Raw genomic sequence first — 25795 nt, forward strand, 5'->3', positions numbered from 1 at the left:
AGCCTTCCACATAAACCACATGTGCAGGACATAAACTTCCAGGTTAGGTTAGCTCCACCTGTGTAATTGTTATACACATGGTATTAGTACCCCCTCTTAGTAGCAGACTTTTACATTTCACTGAAAGATGAAAGTCTGCTTGCTGAGATAAGGAAAAAGAACTAGAAACATCCAGGAATGAAAATGATTTCTGCTTAGTCAGGCAGGCAGAACAAACTACAGCTGTCCCCGCGTTTTAAATGCAGGCAATTCTCTTTAGAACTTACACACCTCAACGAGGTAGCTCAAGGCATCCTTTGACAAAGGGCTATAAGCTGAAGTTGTAACTTCTTTCACAAACAAAAGAAAGCATAAATCCCAGCTCACTGAAAAAGACTCCATCTGCAAGCATGCTATTGCCACTGGCAAACTGCAGTGGAGTTTGTTCTGACCTCTCATCAGTTGAAAGAGCCTGTGAAAGAGTATGTTTATATACATTATAGAGCAAGCCAGAACAGCCAGCTGCTATTTCAAAACACTGGAGTTGAAAGACCATGCTTCTTTACTATCTCTAATCTTGATGTATCCACTGATATTAACATTTAGATTTAAGCAAGGTGTGTGCAAGGACCTTGGTTTAGAAATGATTAGATTTCTTTTTAATGGACCATATACAATTACAGTGCTATACATACAGGGGATTACCTGTTACACACTCAGTCCTCACCATCTTTCTTCTCTGCCCAGCCTATGTGGAAGCAGGGGGTGCTAGATGATTAGTTCAATCAAGGTGGAAACAAGACCCTGCCCTAACGAAGACACTAGGTCAGTGGTAGCCCATGTGCTGTCCTCCATATTTCACTAGGCTACAATACGCATCAGTACAAGCTGGCATAGCCAATGATGAAGCACGATGGGAACTGCAGTCAAACAGTAACTTGGGGGGCACCAAGCTAAGCCGCACAGGGAGCTGCAAGGCTTTTCCAACAGTAAAACTGCACGGTATCCTGGCATAAACCGCAAAGAAAGTGGAAAAACCCATTCCTAACGGGGAAGGAGGGAGAAGACCCCTTGCACCATAGACAAATTGAAAGGAAAACCCGTAAGAATTTTTTTTGGGGGGGGCGAGTGTGCGAAGGAGACGACACACCAGCTCAGTTACTTTCTTCACAGAGGTGGCTTTAGAGCAAATTCCTCCTCTTTTATGTCTGTTATATGGGGCCAGTTATGCTTCTTCTCAAGCTGAAGGGCTGGGGGAAGAAAGAGCCCCCTCCCCGCATTGCAACGGAGAACTTCAGGGCTCTGCGCTGTGTTGTTGTTCTTAAGCCCGTCTGGGGTGCGCTGAGGGGCGGGAAGAGGCGGCAGAAAACGTTCCCCTGCGCAGCACTGAGGGAGGGGACCCGAGAGCAACACCTGAGAGAAGGTGCGTGTGGGGAAGGAGAGCGGGGGGGGGGAGGCGCTTTTTCCTTCAATACAGCAAAGCTACGAGAGACAGAGAGAACGCGGGGCGGCAGCGGAGGGACCCCCCCCCCCACCGACGAATGAAAACCAAAAACACCCCAGAAGGGTCGGGGCAGGAGGGACTCACTCTGGCCGGGATTCCTTCCGCCGAGCTGCTCTCCCTCCTCGACGCCTCAGCCGCTTTCTAACTCGCCGCCGCCATCTTTGCGCGCCCGCCTGCCCTCCCCTCGCGCAGAGAGGGCAGGGGGAGGGAGGGGGCGGCGCGGCGGCGCGCGGCGAGGGAAGGGCTCGCGGCGGCGGGTGACGCTGCGCCACGTGACCTCAGCAGGACGGCTCGGCTGCTGGAGCTGCTGCTGCCGCCGCGGCCGCCGCCTTCTTCTGCCCGGAGACGCGCGACGCCACTGCGCAGCCACGTGACCATCGCCCGGACTCCGCTGCCCCTCCCGTCTCCCTTGCCCCTCGCGCCCAGGGAAACGCCAGTGCGCACGCGTGCTCCTTGCTCTCCTCGGCGTCGTCACCACAAGCTCCTTCGCCGCCTTGCCTCGCATCACGTGGCGGGCTGCCCGGACGATCCTTCGCCGCGTCCCTCGGTCACGTGGCCCGCCGTTTCCTCACGCTCTTCCCTCACTTCAGAGGAATGCGAAGGGGAGGGGGAGGCGCGGCGGGGGCAGGTTTCTAAAATGCGAACCCCCTCCGTGAATCCCGATGCCGGCTCGTAGTTCGCTGGAGTAACCCGCAAGCTGCCGCCTCAGGCTCAAGCGCTGGCCTAGGCCCGGTTTTTTTCCCCGTTGGGAGGGGCAGAAAGGAGGAGGTCGAGGAGACGACCGTTGGGAGTCACGTGATGCTGCTTCCCAAGATGGCGGCGCCGTGCGTGCTCACGCAGGAGTAAGAGGTCACACGTCCGGCCGCATCGCGAGAGTTTGTTACTCGTGTGGTCTGACGGTAGAGAGTCGTGCCTCTCGAGAGAGCCATGAGGAGAAGGTCCGGGGGCGCAGATAAGGCACCGCGCAGGCGCGCACGCGGGTCTCTCTTTCGCATGGGAAGTATCCGCAGCAACGCGTGTCGCGTTTGGCCCCATTCCCTAAATGTAGCTGCACGTCCTCGTCTTCTGGAGCCAGCGCGGAGTAAAAACTGAAGCCCAGTTGCTCTGCCCCTCCACCTCTCAAAGTCGAATTCCATTTCAGAGAAAATGCACACGCTATTTCTTATTACCACTACTGTATTTAGTATAGAAATACAAAAATACATAACAAAAAACAGTGACTCCACCCACGCACAAAACCATTTAAAAGGCTGTCCGTAGATGGGTCAAAGGCCGTTGGCGTAGAGGAATGTTTTTGTCTGGCACCTATTTACAGAGCATCTTATTATTACCACGTATACTGTGACTCTATACTATGAACGCAGGTGTTGCACTGCGCAAAACGCCCCAATAAAGGTCTCATGGGGAAAGCTGTGTAAAAAATTTCCTGGTGTTTTTATTTAGAATCTTGTCTGATTCTGTTGGAGTCTCATCGCACAAGGGGCAGAAACAGCAGATGCCCATCAAATGGGACTTTGGTCACATCCGTAGCACAATGGCTTCTTCCAAAGAATCCTGGGAGGTGTAGTTTCCTCAGAGTTTCAATTTCCACCACCCTTAACAAACTACAGTTCCCAGGATCCTTGGGGGAAAGCCATGTGTTTTAAATGCACTGACTGCTATGGAAAAAGGTTAAGACTGGATCTGGAAGTCGTTTTCCATTTCTGAAATAAATCTTCCTGTTGCCAGTTCTCAGTGTTTTCATTTTCTGTGGTGTAGAGCATTCTTCAATATTTTAGGCATCTTTTTATTCACTCACAGTGTGATAGAAATTTTATTGTCTTAGATATATGATAATGTTCATAAGTGTACCAACCAAGCACATACATAGATCATCACAGGAAGGCCAACCTGGAACCATTTTGATTCCTAAACTGAGCAAATGTTTTCTCTGCAAGGTCAAACTGGAAAAGCGTCCCCATTGTCTTTTCCTTCACAAATCCTGTCTTAAGGGTATGTCTGTGTTTGAATAGGGTGTGAGTCTGTGACCTGGCCCAGGAACTAAGTATTTATCACTACAAAAGAACGGCTAGGCTCCCCAGGCAATCCAATTAAGTAACCTGCCAGATAGGAGATAACAACAGGAGAAAACCAATATTCAAAATTCTGTTTTAGACCGCCTTTTCTGTGATGTAGGTGTGATGTATCTGAGGGATGGTCTTAGGTTACACCCCTTCTGTGATGTATGTATGATGTTTCTGGGGGTGGTCCTGATCTACAGGATGGGAATTTCAAAAGTCTTTATGAGGCCTTGCATACCATTTTTCTGGGTCCCTCCTCTCTCCTGTGGGTGAGGGGAGCACCCTGTTGCAATAGATCAATAAAGATCAAGCTTAATAGCTACTTTGCTTCTCAATATTCTCTGATTGGCCTCTGTTATTCTCTCCTACCAATAGGGAACCTATGTAAGGACTCTATATGGGCTCTTGGATACCCCATAAGGGAAAAGGGCAATTTTTGTTTACAACACAGGGGAGACTCTGTCTTTATGATTCTCCTGAGACAGACGGATACCAACAACAACATACATACATATACTTACTTACATACACACACATATATATATAGCTGTCAACTTTCAGATTTGAAAATAAGGGAGGGGCTTCCTCTGGGGCGGCTGAGGCGCAGGACGCGGCGGCTTCCAGCACCGCCATGTTTCCAGGGCTCCTCAGGGCGCAGCGCCTGGCGCACAGAGCGGTCTCCTTGCTTCACCGGTTTCAGAGTACACTAGTAATAGCCGAACACACAAATGAGGCTGTTTCACCTATTACATTAAATACCATCACTGCGGCAAAGCGTCTTGGAGGGGACGTTTCATGTTTAGTAGCTGGCTCCAATTGTGAAAAGGTAGCTCAACTCCTGTCTCAGACATAATTGAAATAAAGTCTCCTGACACATTTGTGAGGACAATTTATGCAGGAAATGCCCTGTGCACTGTGAAGTGTGATGAAAAAATAAAGGTGTTCTCTGTACGAGGTACTTTGAGGCTGCATCAATAAGTTGTGGTAGTGCTACAGTAGAGGAAGTTTCTGCAGCTTCACCAGCTGGTCAGTCTGAATGGATCAAACAAAAGTTAACAAAAAGTGATCGGCCAGAACTGACTAGTGCGAAGGTGGTTGTTTCAGGTGGACGGGGCTTGAAGAGTGGAGAAAACTTTAAACTGCTGTATGAGCTTGCGGATGAGTTGCATGCTGCAGTTGGTGCGTCTCGTGCAGCTGTTGATGCAGGCTTTGTACCCAATGACATGCAGGTTGGACAGACAGGCAAAATTGTAGCACCAGAACTTTATATTGCTGTTGGAATATCTGGAGCAATTCAGCATCTAGCTGGAATGAAAGACAGCAAGACAATAGTAGCTATCAACAAAGATCCAGAAGCACCAATATTCCAAGTTGCCAATTATGGTTTGGTAGCCGACTTGTTTAAGGGTGTTCCTGAATTGACAGCGGCATTGAAAAAGTGAAAACCTCAAGTATTCGGGCAGAAATGAATGTGACCAGCTTTGAAATGATCATTTTAAACAATTATTTTTAAATGAAACAAAAAATGTAATAACTGGTGATCTGTTGCCAAAATTGTATGTTCTAGGTGATATCTGAATGCCTTGTAATATATATTGTTTTTGCCTTTTTAGTTCCCATTTGACTACAAGCTATTTGATGAAGACTTTCTAATTCTGTAATAAAATATGCAAAAAAAAAAAAAAAAGATTTGAAAATAAGGGATCAGCAGCCTCACCTGTCCCGGGGACAGTCTACAAGATATCTAACAATTCGGGATAGCAGCAGGAAGCAGTTGGAAACGGCGCTGGAATAAGGGAATTTCCCGCAAAAAAGGGAATGTTGACAGCTATGCATATACATATGTTGGGAGAAGCAATATATATATATATAAATGTATTGCTTCTCTCAGGCTTGGATTCAAGTAGAACTCAAACATGGCTCTCACCACTATTTTTCTTGAAAATTTGGTGCTGGAACTCACCATTAAGAATGGCAATGGTCCCTACCTGAGAGGTGCTGGAACTGAGTTCATGCGGGTTCCAGCTGCAAAAAAAAAGCCCTGGCTCTCACACTCTGGCTTCTGCCTGCTTCTAGCCCAGCTCTCTCTCACACAGGACTCTGGTTTTGTCTTTCTTACAGGAGCCAGGTGAGGGAGCACCCCCACCCATTTGTCCTTTGACAGAAATCCACTTCCATACTTAGATGATGACTATGACCTTTCCCTGGCTAATTCAACAATGGAATCTTCCAGTGGATTTTAACCCTTGCTGGATTCAGGAATTAGAAGGGATGCAGGCATCATATAGCCTAACCTCCACTCCAGTTTACACCATTATGTTACAGGATGCACATTTTAGGTGTTTTGTGTTTATTTAAATATTAGTTGAATTGTTTTAACGAATTGGCCTTCATGGTACATTCCAACTCTACAATTCTATGATTTTAACTTGTACAGTATTTTATGTTGAGACATTTTGAGACTTTTTATATAAAAAGCAACTATTAAATAATAAATAATAGCTATTAAAGAATAATCTCACTTGTGAAGAATACTCACAACTTCAGCAGCGCCATAGTTGCATGTCTCCTCAGAAGTAAAACTCATTGGTGGTTCAGTAGTTATGCACTGCATATTGGGAGAAGGCAGTGGGGTCTGCATTGTGTTTTACTCAAGCTCCAAGATTCACCAACAGGAGTCAGGCGAAAGAGACATTCACTTAGGGCTCACCCATACTGCTGATTAATGTGGGTAGAAAGCTCCCTGTACCTCCATTGATTCTTTTTTGTCTATAAGATGTTGTCCCATACACAAGTCCTATATCACTGGTTTCCCACACTTTCCTCTCCCTCAATCCAGACTTTCTCTTACCCTCTCCTTTATAGAGTATCCCTGATACAGTATGAGAAAATATAGATTGTGGGAGGGAAAATGAGGGAAATGTAGGGTAATTTTAAGATGTTTCAGTACTTTAACCTTTGCATAATTTAAAATAGGTTTGTAATTTTTTCTCAGTGTTATTATTTAATCTTTTTGTAAACCGATTTGAGTGGGGGGGGGTTACAATCAAACAATGAAACGAGCAAGGGACACGGGTGGCGCTGTGGGTTAAACCACAGAGCCTAGGAGTTGCTGATCAGAAGGTCGGCGGTTCGAATCCCCGCGATGGGGTGAGCTCCCGTTGCTCGGTCCCTGCTCCTGCCAACCTAGCAGTTCGGAAGCATGTTAAAGTGCAAGTAGAAAAATAGGAACTGCTCCGGCGGGAATGTAAACGGCGTTTCCGTGCGCTGCTCTGGTTCGCCAGAAGCGGCTTAGTCCTGCTGGCCACGTGACCCGGAAGCTGTATGCCAGCTCCCTCTGCCAATAAAGCGAGATGAGCGTCGCAACCTCAGAGTCGGCCACGACTTGACCTAATGGTCAGGGGTCCCTTTACCTTAATGAAAAAAGCAAGCAAGCAAGCAAGCAAGCAGATTCCACACCTGTTTTACAGCCTTAGGGTGCAACCCTAAATCCCCTTATTGGAGAAAAGCCTCAGCTTGAACTCTGTGGCACTTTCTATCAGCTACGTGTGTTTCCTTATGCCGGCGTTTCTCAAACTTGCGTCCCCAGCTGTTGTTGGACTACAACTCCCATCAACCCTAGCTAGCAGGACGAGCGGTCGGGAGATAATGGGAGTTGTAGTCCAACAACAGCTGGGTCCTTCCGCCTGCTTACACATAATAACTCGAAACTGTTACACACACGTGGAGTTAGTCCCGCCGAGAAGGAGGGACAACTATCACCCTTCTCCTCCTATCATGCGCCTGCTCTCCCCCTCGCTCGCCAATCAGCGGCAGCCGAACGCCAATTTTAAACACTCCTCCTCGGGAAGCTGTACTGAGGTTCAAGTGCAGAAAGGGAGCCGTAGCCAACCAGAGGCCGGGAAAACGTGAGCGGCGGGCAGCCGGACCAATCGAACAAAGAGAAACTCCACTGTATCCATTTTTTTGAAAGCGGTTGAGAGGTTGGGCGAAGCCTCCCGCATCTTTGCTGCGGGTTGTCCAAAACGGGGAGAAAGGAGCCCCCCTCGGCCGGTTCTCGTCTGCCCCGTTTGCTGCTGGCTGTGAGCTTTGCTACTGGCGACCATGAGCAGAGGTATTCCTCCCCATTGGTTTGAGGACTATTATGGGATGGGGTTTCGGGAAGAATTTGATATGGGAGGAGTGGGGTCCCAAATGGAGAGAGATAATGGGGATTGGGGGGCAAAGTGTGCTTTGGAGAGCAGGCGAAGATGGGAAGTGGGGAGGGGTCTGCCTTTGGTGGAGTGAATTTTTAAAAGTGAACGGAAGCTAAGCTGCAGCGTGGGAGATGGGATTTTTGGTGCGTGGGTGGAAAAATTCAAGTTGTCCTGGGGGTGGGGAGCAGGGGCACCTTACAAGCGGGAACCTTGGGTGGTGGTCCCCAGTTTTAGACGATTATGGCACTTCTGTAGGGATCTAACAGCAAAAGGCGTGGGGCTTCCCCTCGAAGCTGATTCAACCAGTTCTTCTGAGCTTTTACAGTGTGTAGCTGTAATGGATAGTTGCTGAAGGGAGTTGACTTATACCAGTGTTTCTCAAACTTGGCTCCCCAGCTGTTGTTTAGGCTATGTACATTGTCCCTGCATAATCCATAGCTAGCAGGACCAGTGGTCAGGGGGGTGGTGTTGGGATGTGGTTGTTACCTGCATCTAGGATTAGTTGTCTAGCAGCATGTCTTTTAAAATTGATTAAATCTGCGCACTCAGTGTCATTTAGCTGGGAGTATGCCCCAGTGAATTCAGTAGGACTTACTTGGAACATGGTTAGGATTTGTGCTGTAAGTTTGTGTAAATAGCTACCTGACAGTTCTGAAGGGCCCTATCTAAGGAGAGGCATTCCTTTCTGAATATGAGATAATGCCTCTTCTAAAGGGGAACCCTCCCATCCACCGCTTTCATAATTTTAATTTTAAAAAATCAAAAAGAAGTCTGCTGTTTAATTAATATTGGAAGCACTTTTAAAAAAAATAAAGGAAAAGGATCTGAATCGATAAATTGTGGAAGCTGCCGAAATTAAGATTTGTATGTAGAATAAAATATAGTGTTACGTTAATTCACCCTTCTGAAAAGTGTTGTTGTTGTTTTGGTATTTTTTTAATTTGCATTTTCACATACTGTACAACAAACATTTGAAAGACAAATAAAAAACCCGCAACAGTAGCTAGTTGCTTAATTCTCATGGAAGAAAGTGTATCTGGCAGCTTAAGGTTAATGCCAATACAAAGAGAATGCCTACACTGTGAATTAAGGTCATTAGTCCAGTAAATTCCCCAAAGGTTTCCATGAGTTTGATGTGGTTGTCTGAATTGATAATCACATCATGTTTAAGAGATGAATGCCAAGCAGCGTAGGAGGATAAAAGATCCATTTTGCCACTGGCTACTTTGATTTGGCACGTCAATTTCCCAACCTGGGCAACTGACCAAACATGTATGTACCAAGAATCAACAGACAAACCTGATGCAGACCCCCAAGATTTGGCTACTTCCAGATGTGTAGCCACAAATAAGAACATTAGCATTTCCCTCTAGAAATTGTTTAAGGTTAAAGTTCAGGTGATGGGGGGCACTGTAAGGAATGCATAATTGAAGATGAGATCACCTCAAAAAGGATGCTGAAGAATTGGAAAAGGTTCAGAAAAGGGCACCCAAAATGATCAAGGAGATGGAGCAACACCTCTGCTAGGAAAGTACAGTGGTACCTTGGGTTAAGTACTTAATTCGTTCTGGAGGTCCGTGCTTAACCTGAAGCTGTTCTTAACCTGAAGCACCACTTTAGCTAATGGGGCCTCCTCCTCCTGCTGCGCCGCCAGAGCACAATTTCTGCTCTCATCCTGAAGCAAAGTTCTTAACCTGAAGCACTATTTCTGGGTTAGCGGAGTCTGTAACCTGAAGTGTATGTAAACTGAAGCGTATGTAACCCGAGGTACCACTGTACAGTACTTATTTACACAGTGCATAGTTATCAACTATGGAACTTGTTTGCACAGGAGGTAGTTATGGCCAGCAACTTGGATGTCTTTAAAAAAGGATGATGAGACAAACTCTTGGAAGAAAAGACAACCAGTGGCTACGAACCATGATGCTTCTGCTCTGCTGAATGGTTGGAGGCCGTAATGCTTCTGAATGCCAGTTGCTGGAAACTGCAGGAGGCGAGAGGCTCTTGGGCTTGGATCCTGCCTGAAGGTGGCCACTGTGAGAACAGGAGGCTGGGCTAGACGGGACACTGACATGATCCAACAGTCTCTTATGCTCTCAAGTAGTATCTGGGGCACCTTGCATAAATGTAGGAGGATGTGAACCATGGTACTGTGTGCTGGGAAATCTGAAGGAATATGGAGTTGAGGTAGTTATATGTGTAAGGTTGCAGCCATGGGCGAGTGTCTGAGATCCCAGATTTTGTAGCCCAACCACCTCCAAGGAAGCAATTTGCTTTTGCTTGAAGAGGTATAAGGAGCTATTCTATGACTGGAGCTATTCCATGACTAAGACATCACACAAATACATAGCTGTCAACTTTTCCATTTTCCTGCGAGGAATCCTATTCGGAATAAGGGAATGTCCCTTTAAAAAAGGGGGACATTGACAGCTATGCACCAATAAACTTGTGATCCTACACACCAAGGATCCTTCAACTTGGCACCCTCCAGGCGTTTTGGACTACAACTCCCATCAGCCACAGTCTGTATGGCCAACAGTCATCAATAATGTGAATGGAAGTGCAAAACTGAACACAGTGAATATGCACAGATAAATGTCAAATGTCTGAGGCTGCCTGTATTTATGACTTGGTTGTTTTGCAATTATTATGTTTCCCTGCCACAATATTTCAGTCTATAGGCTGTGGAGCCTTAGGTACAAAGCTTTAGGTACAGAGGCAGGGCAAAGAGTTATTTGGCAGATAAAGTGCAAATGACAGCAGAACTCTCTGGAGAGGAGGGTTTCTACTTTGTAAGGGGTCTGGGGCTCCCTGTGGAATAAGAAAAAAGCTTTTAAAAAAACTATCGTGGGGGTGCATACAATTGCAGGTTCTTGAGTGGCATACAGAAATTCAACAGGTCGTGTTTGTTGGTGTCAGTGCCTCTTCAATGTCGTCCTGCAGCACCGTTATTAAAGGGCGTGAGCTCTAGGGGCGAAGGGGGAAGCTGAGTGGTAGCAGGAGGTGGACTGTTTTGGGGGCGCCGGGGGAAAGCCATGCTATGGATCAAGCGCTGTCATAAATACCAGGAAGGAAGGAATGGTAACTTGGGAAAGTCATCCAGCGTTACGTCTGTTTGAAGAGGCCGGAAACTATATCTGGGGGTCTGGAAGTGGGGTAGTTTATGCTCAGTGCATATCAGGGCCGCTGTTTGGGGGGCGCTTAATTAGGCTGCATGTGCGGGAGGGGCGGAAAATAAAAGGGAGAAAGGCTTTTGCGGGACTTGGGATGAATGGCGATTTGGTCTGTGCCGGAGCTTGAAGCCTGGCAGCTGGAATCAGGGCCGGGGGAGGCTAATCCGTGGGGTCGGGGGGGGGGGACGACGACGGAGATGACCCCTTGCTGCTGAGCTGCCTGCAGCGGCTCCACCTGCTGGCCGGGAAGGAGCCTGGCCAGCCCTTTAAACATGGCGGTGGTGGGAAGCGGGGCAGCGGCGGCGGCGGCTGCTCCTCTTGCGCGCCGGGGGCTCCGGGCATGAGCCGGCGCCGCGCTCTGACCGCCGCCTTTGCCCGGCCTCTTCCCGCCACCCGACCCCGCACCACCCGCAGGCCGGAGGAGGAGGAGGAGGAAGATGTCCCGAGCCCGAGAGGGCAGAGCCGACGGCGGCGCGGAGGTGGTCGCCGAGAGCGCCGAGAAGCGGGGCGCCAGCCGGCCCAGGATGAACGGGGTAAGCCGGGGGGGGGGGGATCGCTGCTTCCCTTCCTCTCCCCCTGCCCTTTCCCCGCAGGGACGCGCACGCTCGCTCTCGCCTGCCCCGCAGTTGCCGACAGGGGACGGCGAGGCTGCTCGGCCTCTCCAGCGCGCCCGGGGCGCAGCGCGGCGCCACCCAAGCGGGCGGAAAAGGCCTCTGGCGCGCCCGGCTCGTGGGCTCGGAAGCGCAGCCGGGGACGCCGCGCCGGGGGCTCCCCCTCCCGGGTCACCCGCCCCCGCGAGGGCCTTTTCTGTGCGGCAGTCGGGGGCCGATGGACTCCTCCTGCTGCTGCTGCTGCTGGCGGCGGGGCGCCGTCTGGGATCCTCCCCGCCTTCGCCTTTTTGGTCATCCTAGGGTCCCACCAAGTCGGAAGCTTGGAAAAGGCAACTCAAGATCCTGTTTTCAAAAAGAGCCTTTTAAAGTAGGGGGCGAGAGCCCCTGGACTTCTCAGGAACTTTAAAAATGAGTTGGGGTACCGATCTGGATGGTAGCCTTTTATGGGCTTGCCCCCCCCATGAAGAGTGCTTTATACTCCAGATTTGTATGCTGTTCACCCAGGGCAACTCTGATCAAGCAGCCTGCATCAATCCCCGTTTTATAGATGAGGCCAGAAAGAAATTGGGTAACCGAGGCCAGCATTGCTGAGCAAGAATTTGAGCTCCTTGCTCCAAGCTCAGAAATAGAGCACTAGGTCTTAACATGAGTCATTTTTCTTCCTTTCTCTTCACCCCCCTCTGCTTGCTGCTACTTTCGTTATCACTACTGTTATTGTTATTTCTAAAGTGCTTCAAAAGCTAAATGCTGTACAAAATTAGACCTTTTCTCCAGGGATAGAACTGTTGGTCCCTTGTACCATTTTGAAAGTGTAATATTTACTTGGAAACAAATCCCCACTGTTTTAGTGGGCATTGCTCCCTAAGGCAGGAGTTACCACTGTGGTGCCCATAGGCCCACTTTGTCCACAGAGGCTCCCCCTTCTAGTCTCCCTAGTAGAATAGGATATGGTGTGCACTTAGTTGTGTCTGGGTAGAGCTCCTGATATTTTCTCCAGTTTGCAGATTGTTAGTGTTACTAGATTATTACCTGCCCTTCACCAAAAGGTACCAGGGCAGGTCAGCAGCTGTATAGCCCTGAATGTGACAGGAGAGGCTTGTTGCCTTCCTGCCTCAGTTGTAGGCTTCCTGGTTAGCCACTGGGAGTGGCAGGATGCTGGACAGGATTCGATCTTTGGTTTGACCCAGCAGGGCTTTTCTTATGTGCTCAGTCCTATTCATGACGTGGAAGAAATTCATATTGAGTCCAGTAGCAGTTACTGCCATGTCAGTGTGCTATGATTGTATGCATGTGCACTGCCACTAAGAATCCTAGTCATGTTTCTCTCTTCCCGTGTTGCATCCTGATATTTTATAGGGAATTGTACACACTGTTGTAAACCTCAGCTTCAGGGGCTAGAAACTTGGTGAGTTCCCCACTCTGCCCGCCCGCCCACCCCCAAAAGAAAGCTGGCGTTTTCCACCACAATTCTAGAGTTGCATTTTTAAGAAGCACAAAAATAGGCCAAGAGAACCCGTGTGCCTGCATACTAGAATATTTTGACTGTTTCATTTTAGGAGAACATATTTACTTGCCAGTCCAAAATCTATACCTACATGAGTCCAAACAAACCTCCTTCTGTACGACCTCCACTTCAAGAGGAAAACTCTGCCACACATCATGAGGCAAAATGCCAGAGCAAAATGGGGAATGAAAGCTACAGAAAAGGAGACGGTAAGCACGAGCTTTTGTTATTAGCGACTTGGTTGGCAATGGGGCCAAACCCATTTCGATCAAGGTGTGTGTGTGTGTTTGCACGCACATGTATGTTTCTTTTTAAATTTGTTGCCTAGATTTCACTCAGAGGGAAAACGCTTTTTCACAAGCACCATAAGAGGCTTCTTACAGTGATGTTGCATCTTTCCCATCTCCACCCCATGTTGTATCCTCACAACAGCCCTGTGAGGTAGGTTAAGCTGAGACACAAGGATGAGCCCAGATCCATCTGGAGAGCAGAGATGTGAACACAGCTCATCCCCCCCCCAGCGCATCCACATTCAACTTTTCAACGTCACACTGACTCTCAAGCTCTCTAGAATCTAGACCAAGAGAGGCTAAGCTTTTTCACTGCAAGGGCCACATTGCTTAGTTGAGGGGGAAGGGCACCCAGTACCTCCCCAATCCCAAGCCAACATGTTTGGTGTTGACAGGGAGGATTTGCATATCCTAGTATCCAGGGCATTCCTAAGGTGGAGGTAGAGACATGGGGTGGTATCCAGTGCTGGATTACCCATTAGGTAGACTAAGTACATGCTTGGGGCATGAGATGTTTTATTAAAATAATGTGGCATTTGAAGAAGCATCACGGGAAAATATAGTCTCATACTCTGCCCACGCGCCCCCCTCTTTTCTCTTTTTATTACTTATTCCCACCTAAACCAGGGGTCATCCTACAAACGATAATTTAACAAACGCAAAGGACTCAGACTGTGTTGTAATAAATATATGTTTTATTACTGATATAGTATTCTGAGTTAGATGTTCCTGATTTGGTCTCATCCCCCGTCCCCCGATGAATATTGTGCAGTTTGGTTTCTTTGTTGTTTCTATTTTGAATTACATACCAGGGAGGGTGCAATAATCATTTCAGTCCTTAGGGCCTCCAAAGGTCTTAATATGCCCCGTGTTGTGTCCAGTGTGGTGCTGAGTTGAGGTCACTTACAGTCTGACTTGTTCAACTGGTGAAAAGTGTCGCCCCAGTGGAACGCCGTTGCGCTAGAGAATGCCTAAGTAGGATGCTGGCAATGTCTGTGACATAACAGACTGCGCAATCTCTTGCACAATGGGCTTCTGCTTGCACAAAATGGTTGCGCTGGATTTCTCGCTTGCGCAATGTTAAATCCCATCTGTCCACTAGCACTGGATACAGCCCAGAGGTAACATTCAGGTTTGTTGCTCTGCACACCTTTGCCTCTGGTCTCCTCTATTCCTGGCATGTGGCCTGAGGGATGTTGCCCAGATGGTAGTGCAGCCCTTGAGGCAAAAAGAGAGAGAAGATTTCTGAGGCGAGTGGTAGAGGAACCAAGATTTGGGTGGTAAGCAGAGCTCACTTACTACAGCACTCCCATGTGCATTCAGTTGTTGGACGGGTTTAGCCGTCAAAGGCATCTGTCTATCTCCACAGCCTTTTTCGCCTCCTGCGGGTTAGAATAATGTTTAAACTGGTGCACTGTTTTGACATGGAGCAAAGCAGATGTGAGCCTCCTCTCCTTTCATGTTGATTTGCATTCCCCCCCACCCCGGCCATCATTTGCAGACAGACTAAATATTGGCAATGCAGCCGACAACACTATGAAATCTGAGGACCAGAACAGCAAAGAGTGTGAATCTCCAGCCTCCTTCTCCAGTCCGAAACCCGAAGCCCCACAGCCTCCAAAAGCCCTGCCTCCAGAGCCCACTGATGTAGCAAACAGAAAGGAAGCCCCGAAGAAAGGTAGCAAGACCAAACCTGGCTCCAAGAGAAAGTAAGTGTGGCTCCAAGGGTGGCTCTGGAATACAGCTGATAAGGCAGCTTTCAGGCTTACAGTCTGAAAGTCATGACGCAAAAGGAAGAGCAGAGGTTGAGGGAGGAGTGGGGGAAAGCGAGCACTGCTTCTTAGTTTGGGAGTTCTTGTAATATCCAGCTGGAGTGGAAAATAATTTGAAGAGAGGAGGACCATATGTTGCTGGTCTCTCAGCAGGGCTGATGGCAAGACCCTGCAGTCCCGTTTTTCTTCCTTTCTTGTAGCCTGATGGAATGGCTTTTCTTGGCTCAATAAAGCTGTCACTTTTTAAATGGGGCTAATGCCTGCTTAGGGACGCGGGTGGCGCTGTGGTCTAAACCACAGTCCCCGTGACGGGGTGAGCTCCCGTTGCTCGGTCCCTGCTCCTGCCCATCTAGCAGTTCGAAAACACGTCAAAGTGCAAGTAGAGAAATAGGTACCACTCCGGCAGGAAGATAAACGGCGTTTCCGTGCGCTGCTCTGGTTCGCCAGAAACGGCTTAGTCATGCTGGCCACATGACCTGGAAGCTGTATGCCAGCTCCCTCGGCCACTAAAGCGAGATGGGCGCCGCAGCCCCAGAGTCGTTTGCAGCTGGACCTAACAGTCGGGGTCCCTTTACCTTTTAATGCCTGCTTATTGTCAGTAGGTGCCACTAGAGTGCAGTCTGTAAACAGTAAAAAAATAATACTGTACATGCAACTCCCGTTTTGCATGCATTCTGAGAACACACAACTGTGCTCACGAGCATCACCACAAACCTCGAAGTGGCAGAAAAAGGGGGTGGGGTGGGTTTATGCATGCTCTGCCGACGCACATGATGACCCAGAATGTAATCCCCGTGCAAAACAAGGGTTGCCTGTACTCCCAGGCATAGCAATAATGACACCTAGTGGGAATAACCAATTATCATAACGTGAAGAGGATAAAAAGGACACACAAGAGGAAGAGGGGAATCATAGAGTTGTAGAGTTGGAAGGGACCTCAAGGGTCATCTGGTCCAACCTCCTGCAACGTAGGAATCACAGGAAAGAGGTAGGACATTTAAAAATTGATCACATAAACTGACTGTATAAGCGGTGATTTCAATTGCAAGGTGATTTTGGGTTTTGTGCGGGTATAATGTAGGGCTTGGGGATCTGTGGTTGCTGGATGTTGTTGGACTCCCATCAGCCGCAGCTGGCATGGCCAAAGGTCAGGGGTGTTGGGAGTCCAGCAGCCTCTGAAAAGCCACAGCCCCCCTCCCCCATCTCCAAGCCAAAAGGATGCAGAGCTTTGAGGGGACACTGAGCTCTCCCAAGCAGAATGGGGATGTGGCAACCTCATAGGCGTACTAAGCACAGAGATGCCCCGTCCTGGGAGAGACGAGGCTGATTTAAGAGGAGAGTGGGGGAGCCCCTGGGCGTTCATGCGGCTTTCTCCATCTCTCTCAGAGCCCAAGGGAAAACGCAGCAGAACCGAAAGGTCACAGATTATTACCCTGTTAGAAGAAGCTCCCGGAAGAGCAAAAAAGAATTACAGGTACTGTCTTCTCTTGTGGTGCCTCTTCAAACAGCTTTGCCAAACCCCAAACACCCCTTGGGGACAGATACTCCACCAAGGAACTGTGAAAACTCTTACAAAGGATACCATGGGAATGACTGCCCCATTTGACAGCCCAGTTCCTTGTTTCTGGTTTTGTTTTGTTTTAATTCCACTTGCTTATTTAGTCACTTTTGGGGGCCAAGCAAAACCTAGTAAAGCAACATACAGAGAGAAACTTAAGGCATACGGACATACAGATGCATGGGAGGTGCTGAGTTAGATCATCAGCGTTCTCTTAAAGGCAGTAGTAGAAAATTGTATGGTTTTAGGCCTCCTTTGAATGCCAGAACCTGACAGGGCCAAACAAATGATAACAGGAAGAGAGGTCTACAACTTAAGGGCCACCACTGGGAAAGCCCTGTCTCATGTGCTCACCAGTGCAGTCATAATTTTTTTATTTTTTTTTAGTGCCGTCAGTTTCAGCCAGTGGGCACATGAGCAGGACCCCAAGATTACTGATCCTGCATTGCAAATTTTAGTGGTCTCAGACTTTTGATTTTAAGTTTTGTTTGTAAGCTGCATTGGGTTTATTTTTCCATGGAGCCTTTTTCACTAGCTCCTGGTTTCTAAGCCCTCCTGCAAGGGTTGGAACCTTTGGCCTGCAGACCAGTCTAGGCCTGCCTGGGTGTCCAGGTTAGTCCATGAGGAGATTTCCCCCAAATCACACCCACCTGTCCCTCAGCTCATGCCACTGGGCAGGAGAGCAGGGTTCCCTTCTGCTGGGGTCTCCTTCACCAGAGCGTTCCCTGTGGGCAACTTGCTGGCCAAGCAGGCCCTGGCAGTCAGCAGGATTAAACCCTTCGCTCACCAGTCCTGCTGGGGTCTGCTTTGCCAGCCCTGTCAGGCAGGAGATGCATTGGCAGAGGTGACCCCTGCAGGGCCAAACTTTCCTCTCATCAGCTGACAACCTGAGGGTTTAATCCCACTCCGTTTGACCATGTGTGCTGGGGATTTAAAGAGCAGTGCTGTGCTTTGAAATGTCAGCGCTTTGAAGTCACAGTTTGGCCTGTTGGGGGAGAATCAGGATCTGGCTTAAGGTTCCCCACTCCTCTACTGCACATGGAACCGAAGCAATTGTGTTACATTACGTTGCACCTCTGTTGCGTGAGGGTTTTGAGGTATTGGGGTTTGGGGGTTATTTTTAAAGGTTTCTGTGGCCTTTCTGGAAGGGTGGCATCAAGAGGAGGTCTATGAACTATTTGCTGCCTCCAGTGCTGTTGTTTCTATGTGACATTTTGGCTGTAGGGACTGGGGACCCTGTAGCCCTCCAGAGGTCTTTGGATTTCAACAGCCATCAGCCCCAGGCAGCATGGCCAGTGGCCCAAGCTGGAGGAAGTTGTTGTCCATCAACCTTGGGACATCGTAGGTTCTCCACCACAGACATTCTATGAGGCTTTGAGAATCCTTTTGCCACTTCATGCATATAACAAAGCCAAGACTTTTGCTTCAGTGTGTGTATCGTATTTATATTCCCGAACTTACACAAAATAAGGGCTGTGGAATGCTTATATGAAATGGGAGATTTTATCATTGTGCAGTAGCAATCCTATGTGCATTTACAGGGAAACAAGTCTCGCTGTGATCAGTTTGACTTCCCAATAAGTGTGTGGTTGGGTGTTAGGATTGCAGCCCAACTCTTTTGCTTAAGTGCTGTATCCCTCATCATGTTTGCTTGGGAGCAAGCCTTCAGGAACTTTCTAAATAGTAGCATGTCTACTCAGCAGTAGGCCCCATGGAGCCCAGCAGTGCTTCCTCCCTAGAAAGTGTGCATGGGATCACAGCCCTAGGCTCATTCTTATAAATGTAGTGTTTCCAAGTAGCATTGCTATGTTTCTTGATCTCTTTTCAGATAGAGGAGAAAAAACGGATAGATGACTTAATAGAGAGCGGCAAAGAGGATGGCATGCAGGTAACGGCAACAGCATCCTGGCACTGCTGCTGGCAGTGGTTGTTCTCCAAGGGCAGGCCTGGGCTGCCAGTGAACCTCCAGGTGAACTATGGTTCCCATCAGCCCCAGCTAGCAAGACCAGTGAGCAGGAGTGATGAGGCTGTAGCCCAGTAGCTACTAAAAAGCTACAGGTTCCCCATTCCTGCCTTGGGGCAGCCTTCCCCAACCCGTTTGGGTCACAACTCCCATCAGTGCCAAGCAGCACAGTTGCAATCCCAGGAGTTCCTCCCAGTCCACCAGGTGCCATTTTGGCAACGCTGGGATTCTCCTGTGGAGAGTGAGTTAGCTACAGTGGTGCCCCGCAAGACGAATGCCTCACAAGACGAAAAACTCGCTAGACGAAAGGGTTTTCCGTTTTTGCGTTGCTTCGCTAGACGAATTTCCCTATGGGCTTGCTTTGCAAGACAAAAACATCTTGCACTTTTTTCTTAAAGCCGCTTGAAGAGGCGCAGTTGCGACGGACCGTGCTTCGCAAGACGAAAAACATCACAAGACGAAAAGACTCGCGGAACGAATTATTTTCGTCTTGCAAGGCACCACTGTATTAGTATACAGCAGGGGTACTGGGTAGGATATTTTTAAGGTAACCCCACCCCCCACCCCAAGTGGGAGGTATTTATTTTTAGTTGTTTGTAGTATTACAACAGATTATTGTAATATTGTAATGTAAATATTTTTGAAGGGTTTTTTTTTGTTGCCTTGACCAAAATAAAGCAACTAACAAATTTAATAAATACAAATAATCATAATTCTGTCCTCCTCTGACCTCCAGTGAGGTAGCAGCTGCTCTGTGCTGGGTTCAGGCCGACTGCAACAAGAGAGCGGAAATCGGGTGCTTCTGCAGCAACGGTCGGTGTTGGACTGAGTCCCACACAGAGGCAGCAGTTCTGTCCCAGCCACATACTCTGCTTTCTGTTAAAGGCCCCCAGCCTGCTCCGGCAGCCTTTTACTCTGACAGGGCAGGGGAAGCTCTGGTTGCGCCAAGGGCTCTGTGGTGAAATCTTCTGAGGACAGCAGGGCGAAGTCCTAGGCTTTGGGGGGGGGGGCTTCCCCGTGTGCAGTTCTGCTTCTGACTCAGAGGCCCCACCAGCAGTGCATATTTAAAGCAGTGTTCCACCCCTTAAATTTCCCTCTGAGAATCCAGGGAATGGTGGTTGAACAAGGCTGGGCCAAGACTTTTTGGCAGCTGAGGCAAACCACAAAATGGCAACACACCCTGCCGGGGAAGAGGGGTTGAAGAAGATCTACATCTGGAACGAAGGGGAATGAAGATCTACATTGGGAAGGAAGGTGGGAGGAGACTGGCAGCACCCTCTATTTGCCTGTTTGCCATGGGGGGGGGTCCTGCCAAGGAGGGCACCACAGTTCCAGCCTCCAAGGAGGGCACCACAGCCATTGCTGCCACTGTGGCAGCAGCAACAGGCAATGGGTTCCTTGGAGGCCGGAACTGCTGCCCTTGCGGCTCCTGCTGCCCAAGACATGGGTGGGCCAGCCCTGGTCCTGAGAATCATTAGGAGACCCTCGTTCCCCTCACAGAGTTGCAGTTCCCAGAATTCCCTAGGAAGAAATACTGGCTGTTAAACCACTATGAGAATTTTAGCTCTGTGAGGGCAAACGGTGTGTGTGTGTGTCTGTGTGTCTGTGTGTCTCCTAATAATGCTCAGCACCCTTAACAAACTACAGCTCCCAGGAGTCTTTGGGTAAGCCATGACTATGTAAAACAGCATCATAGTGCTTTAAATATATGGTGCTGTTAGGACCAGAGTCCCTGGACCGCTTCTCCAAAAGAAAGGGAAATCTGACCCCAAGGTAATCAACTTGGTGCCCTTCAGATGTCACTGGACTCCAGCTCCCATCAGGCTTAGCTAGCACAGCCAGTGGCTGGGAATGATGGGAGTTGCAGTCCAGCAACAACTGGAGGGCAGCCGGTTCCCCACAGAGCTTTGGGGTGTTTGATGTCTTAGGCAGTAATCTATTTTAGAAATTTAGGAGGTCTCAGAAGCAGTTCATAATATGTTAACAGGGATCGGCTCCTCAAAGATAGAACGGGGGAGATCCCACTGGAGACCCACAAGTCCATAGCTACAGCTGCAGTCGTCCCTGGCCTGCGGGTAGGTTAACATGTCTTCTTCTTCTCTGCAGATTGACTTCATTGATGGTAAAGGGCGAGGGGTCATTGCAACCAAGCATTTTAAACGAGGGGAGTTTGTGGTTGAATATCACGGGGACCTCATTGAGATCACGGATGCCAAGAAACGAGAAGCTGTATATGCCCAAGACCCTTCCACTGGCTGCTATATGTACTACTTCCAGTACTTGAGAAAAACATACTGGTGAGCTCCACTCCTTCTGCGAAGATGCATCTTACATCAGGGCTGGGGAGCCTGTGGACTTCAACTCCCATCAGCCCCAGCCAGTAGGTCAGTGGTCATGGATGATGAGAGTTGTAGTCCAACAACATTGGGAAGGCCACAGAGTCCCTACCCCTAATTTGGAGGGTGAGGTAATGTTGTTTCAGACAGCTTCGCACTTGGGGTTTTCCTTGGCTTGGAGATATGGGGGAGGGTTCCTGAATGAAAATGGAAGGGGCATATTTCCCTCTTATCCTGGCAAAATATTTACTGAGAATCAGGCCATGTTAGAGTAGTTTGGAAGCTTTTTCTGCCTATGACTCCCATGACAGAGCCAGGATGGGAGACATGTGGTGCACCCGACGTTGTGGGACTCCAATTCCCTTCAGCCCCAAAGGGCCAGGGCTGATGGGTGTTGTGTTCTAATGTCATACAGAAGGCTGCAGACTTGCCCACCAGTGTGCTCAAAGGGTGAGGCAAGTGTGGTGGAAAGATTCAAGGACCATTTAAACATTTAAGCATTTCACCATAGTATAGTATAGTATAGTATAGTATAGTATAGTATAGTATAGTATAGTATAGTATAGTATAGTATAGTATAGTATAGTATAGTAATAATTTCTTTTGGATACACAACCAGGAACAGTACTCACGCTTTTCTTCAAGAGCATTTAGCTACTCTACAGTTCTCCATGACATATTGTTGTGAACAGGGATTTTCAACTCTGACAAATATGGAAGATCAGAAAACAGAGAGGCTTCTTTATGTTGATGAAACGAGAGTCTGTTTGTCTCAAATTACGACCTAATATAGATGAGATTACCTGGAAAAAGCAAACTTACACCTCTCATTGTGTTTGTGTACATACTTAAGGTACATATTTAAGAGGCTAGTTTATAATTATTTCTGGGAATGTTTCATGTTCTTATGTAGCTGCATTGTTCTATACTTTCTGGATATCCCAAGATCACAGTATAAAGTAATTGTGTTCTATGTAATAAATCAAGCACTGCTGGGAATTTTTCTTTTTCTTTTCCAGTGTATTTCTTATCAATAAAAAAAACAGTGTGGCATGAACAAATTTTTATTCTGAAACAAGTTTGAGAACCACTGGCCTAGAGCAGCTTTTCCCAACCTTGGACCATCAGAGGTTGTTGGGCTACAGCTCCCCTCATTCCTAGCTAGCAGGGCAAGTGCTCAGGGATGATGGGAATTGCAGTCCAACAACATCTGGGGACCCAAGGCTTTGCTAGAGAAATTGTGCCTTTCTTGATTTAGCGTTCCTTCTCTTCTCTGCTCTAGTGTTGATGCCACAAAAGAGACCCACCGTCTTGGAAGGCTGATCAATCACAGCAAATGCGGCAACTGTCAGACAAAACTTCATGACATTGATGGCACGCCCCACCTCATTCTGGTCGCCTCCCGTGACATTAAAGCCGGCGAAGAACTCTTGTACGATTACGGAGACAGGAGCAAAGCTTCCCTTGAAGCCCACCCGTGGCTGAAACATTAGCGCAACTTCCTGGAACGGACTTACCAAGAGGACTCTTGTTTACAGCTCTTGCGGTAGACCCCCTTCCTGAGTCTGCTCTGTAACGGTGATTTGAGATGGCCGCTGCAGGGTGGAAGTCTTCCAGCCCTACCCCAAGCAGACTTGAACCTGAATTCCTGGTGATTTTAATACATTATGCTCATCTGGATTGCCTAATCCTCACTTCCTCTACCCATCTGCATACGAACAGAAGAAATAATCAGTGATTCCTGACTTGGGGTTTTGGGGACTGAATTTTTACTGATGAGAAAGCAGCTTTTACTAAGGTTTGTTCGTTTTGAAGTCGCAGTTTTGCTCGTGCGAGGGAGGGAGGGAGGGCGAGGAAAGGATAATATTAGGAAAATAAACGTCTGAGGAGTGTTGACCATCTCAGGTGAACGTCAGGGGCAGGGGAGATACCTTTTTCCCCTTCCTCTTTGGCCACTGCTTCAGTGAATGCCTTTTCCGGGGCACATCAGACACTTCCGAACTTCATCTGGGATTCTCACAATTCACAGGTGGGTTCTGGTGCTATTAACAGAAATCAGATCCCTGCAAACATTGGGTCTAATCTAGGCAGAGATGTACTTGTCCCAGTAACCCTGGGGGCTGCAAATGGGGAGGAGAGGAAGGAGAAGTTTTGTTGCACAAGCAGAACAGCTGCACTGGATACAGTCCTGTTAGGCTGGCAACTAGATGGGCAAAGGGGTTATGCGAGGCTCTGCTAAAGGTGAGCAAAGCTTTCTCCTTTCCACAGTGACTGTCCATGCAACCCTTCTGGCACTGATTATGCAGCTAATGCTTCTAGATGTACCTTCCTGGCTAAAGGAAGTAAACTGGAGCGAGTTGGTCTGTCATCACCTGCCTTGGACAACCATTGATCATATGGTCTGCCACCCTTCTCTGAAGCCTGGGATGGGGAGCATGTGGTCCACTGGTGGACTACAACTCCCACCAGCCCACCCCAAGCAATGACCAATGTTCAGGGAAGATGGGAGTTGTAGTCCACTAACATCCCGAGGGAGCCACTGGTCTCCCCTCCTGTCTTAAACCCAGCACGGATAAGTAGTCAGAGAAGGGAAAAGCTCTTCCAGCGTTTTAGGCCCCAGTGAGCGGCCTCTTGCCACCTTGGCATGGCCACACAGCTGTCCTTGTTTGGCTTCCTTCTACCAAGTCCTCCAGTGCTGCCGTAGGATTTAGGGACCCAGCCTCTGTTTCTCTTTCTTAAAAGAGCTGTGAACTCCACTCCTGAGGTTGCTGGATTATTATTTTAAATTTATTTTAAATAAAGGGCGTTTGATCCACGTAGAACTGTGAAGCCAAAATGTTAATAATTAACTGCACTTTCTCTCTGATAGAAAAGGGAGAAGAATAACTTGGAGAAAACTCGATGCTTTTTATAGAATCAATGGCCGACTTTTGCTTAAGGGGATTTTTTTTAAATGAAAGCTTCTTGGGACAAAGCTCTTTTTCAACAATCTGGCTGCTGGGAAGCATCAATCAGTTCTGGTGCGAACATGAGATTATTTATTTACTCTTGACTGCTCTTCGGGGACTATGTCCCCAAACTTGGACTTCCTCTTCTCTCTCTCTAGGTGGGTGGGTGTACACACACACACACACACACACACACACACACACACATGCATGTATGTGCGCACACACACATACAGGCACCCTTGGCACACCTCCGATTAGATCTAGTGGGATTAAATAGGTACTTGCAGTATATCTCTTAGGGCAAGGATGGTGACCCTGTGACCTCCAGATGTTGCTGGAATCTAGTTTTCATCACCCCAGATCACTTGCCATCTTTGCTGCCATGGCTGGGAGGCAAAGTCCAGCAACATCTGGGGCACATCAGGTTTCCCACTCCTGATTTTGGGTGTGCTCCTCAAGCTGGCACCAAGCGCTCTTGGACCTTGGCTGCATCCAAGGCTCTGGGAGACAGTTGGGGTGTGTATGTCCATGAATACTGTGACGTCCTGGTTGTATGCTTGAGCAGCAAGTGGGGTGGGGTGGGGCAAAGGGAGATGGGACCTGACTTGGTAATGTATTTTTAAAAGCTTAAAAAAGACACCTTGAAGAAAATAGTATTTCTCTGTATAAGAAAATAAAGTGATGTATTTATTAATGATGAATTGATTGCTTTAGCCAGCATTGCGGTTCTGCCTTCACCCTTTCCCAGCTGTCTCTGACTATGTTCATACTGGGTGTCATTGGACTACAACTCCCATCATCCCTGGCCATTGGCTGGCTGGTTGAGCCTGATGGGAGTTGAAGTCCGCAACACCTAGAGGGCAACAGAATGGGAAAGCTGCTTTTGAGTGTTGTCTATGAGGTCATTTTATTTGCCATGTGCGAGCATTTGGGCTTGTGGGAACACCAGTGGCAGTTTTGGGATAGCACAACCGGTTTGGCTGCACTGAGTTCCACACTGCAGGGGGGCGTCACAACTATGCTGTAGAACAGAGCATGAGAAGCAGAGGGTGGGGGTGGTTGGCACTGGGTACACTGGGAAGCTCTTAAAATCCTGTGGCTGCAGCATGGAACCAGATTCAGCCTGATTAGCATGCCTAGTCGTAAATATTAGAATCATAGAATCATAGTTGGAAGAGACCAGAAGGGCCATCGAGTCCAACCCCCTGCCAAGCAGGAAACACCATCAGAGCACTCCTGACATATGGTTGTCAAGCCTCTGCTTAAAGACCTCCAAAGGAGGAGACTCCACCACACTCCTTGGCAGCAAATTCCACTGTCGAACAGCTCTTACTGTCAGGAAGTTCTTCCTAATGTTTAGGTGGAATCTTCTTTCTTGTAGTTTGGATCCATTGCTCCGTGTCCGCTTCTCTGGAGCAGCAGAAAACAACCTTTCTCCCTCCTCTATGTGACATCCTTTTATATTACTGCCCTGCTCTTTGTGAAACTAGGGTTCAGTTCCCTGGGCCTCCGAAACATCTACTTCATGCATGGCATAAATTAACTTATGGAACTCACGGCCTGTTAAGATGGCTGCTAACCACAACGCTTGTGATCTACACCCTCTTTTGGAGGCCATAGGCCCCTGAATGCCAGTTGCTGGGATTCACAAGTGGGGAGGGTGTTACTGCTCTTGGTCCTGTTTCTGGGCTTCCCAGAGGCGTCTGGTAGGCCACTTTGAGAAAAGGATGATGGACTGTTCCAGTGTTTCTCAAACTTAGGTCCCTAGCTGTTTTTGGACTACAACTCCCATAATCCCTAGCTAGCAAGACCAGTGGTAGGGAGATAATGGGAATTGTAGTCCAACAGTTGGGAACCCAAGTTTAAGAAACACTGGACTAGTAGAAACACTACAGGAC

At 48.3% G+C, this 25795-nt stretch overlaps 2 protein-coding genes and 1 pseudogene across 4 annotated transcripts in view; 2 read left to right on the forward strand and 1 right to left on the reverse strand.

Annotated features, from left to right (window-relative positions):
- The window catches only part of SBNO1 (strawberry notch homolog 1), a 39919-nt gene extending 38182 nt beyond the window's left edge, over positions 1 to 1737 (reverse strand). Inside the window, exon 1 of the mRNA XM_081174682.1 lies at positions 1568 to 1737. The gene's annotated coding sequence lies outside the window, so the exon portion shown is untranslated. The remainder of the gene's footprint in view (positions 1 to 1567) is intronic.
- Positions 1738 to 4122: 2385 nt separating this feature from the next.
- On the forward strand, positions 4123 to 5230 carry LOC308575965 (electron transfer flavoprotein subunit alpha, mitochondrial pseudogene; annotated as a pseudogene). Its single transcript has one exon. The product of its transcript is annotated as an electron transfer flavoprotein subunit alpha, mitochondrial pseudogene (transcript).
- Positions 5231 to 7516: 2286 nt separating this feature from the next.
- KMT5A (lysine methyltransferase 5A) lies at positions 7517 to 24591 on the forward strand. 2 transcript variants are annotated; one of them, XR_014002975.1, is made up of 8 exons: positions 7517 to 7657; positions 11327 to 11445; positions 13080 to 13236; positions 14819 to 15026; positions 16476 to 16563; positions 18476 to 18535; positions 20717 to 20994; positions 22229 to 22365. XR_014002975.1 is itself a non-coding variant. In XM_081175080.1 (8 exons), exons 1-8 carry the CDS (start codon positions 7648 to 7650, stop codon positions 22437 to 22439), a joined length of 1044 nt encoding a protein of 347 aa, XP_081031206.1. In that variant the 5' UTR covers positions 7519 to 7647; the 3' UTR covers positions 22440 to 24591. The 2 variants fall into 2 exon arrangements, 1 of the variants encoding a protein (XP_081031206.1); XM_081175080.1 differs by having other exon boundaries at positions 7519 to 7657; positions 20717 to 20907; positions 22229 to 24591.
- The last annotated feature ends 1204 nt before the right edge of the window (positions 24592 to 25795 follow it).

The sequence above is a fragment of the Podarcis bocagei genome, assembly GCF_964188305.1.
Source record: "Podarcis bocagei genome assembly, chromosome: 16".
Lineage (NCBI taxonomy): Eukaryota > Metazoa > Chordata > Lepidosauria > Squamata > Lacertidae > Podarcis > Podarcis bocagei.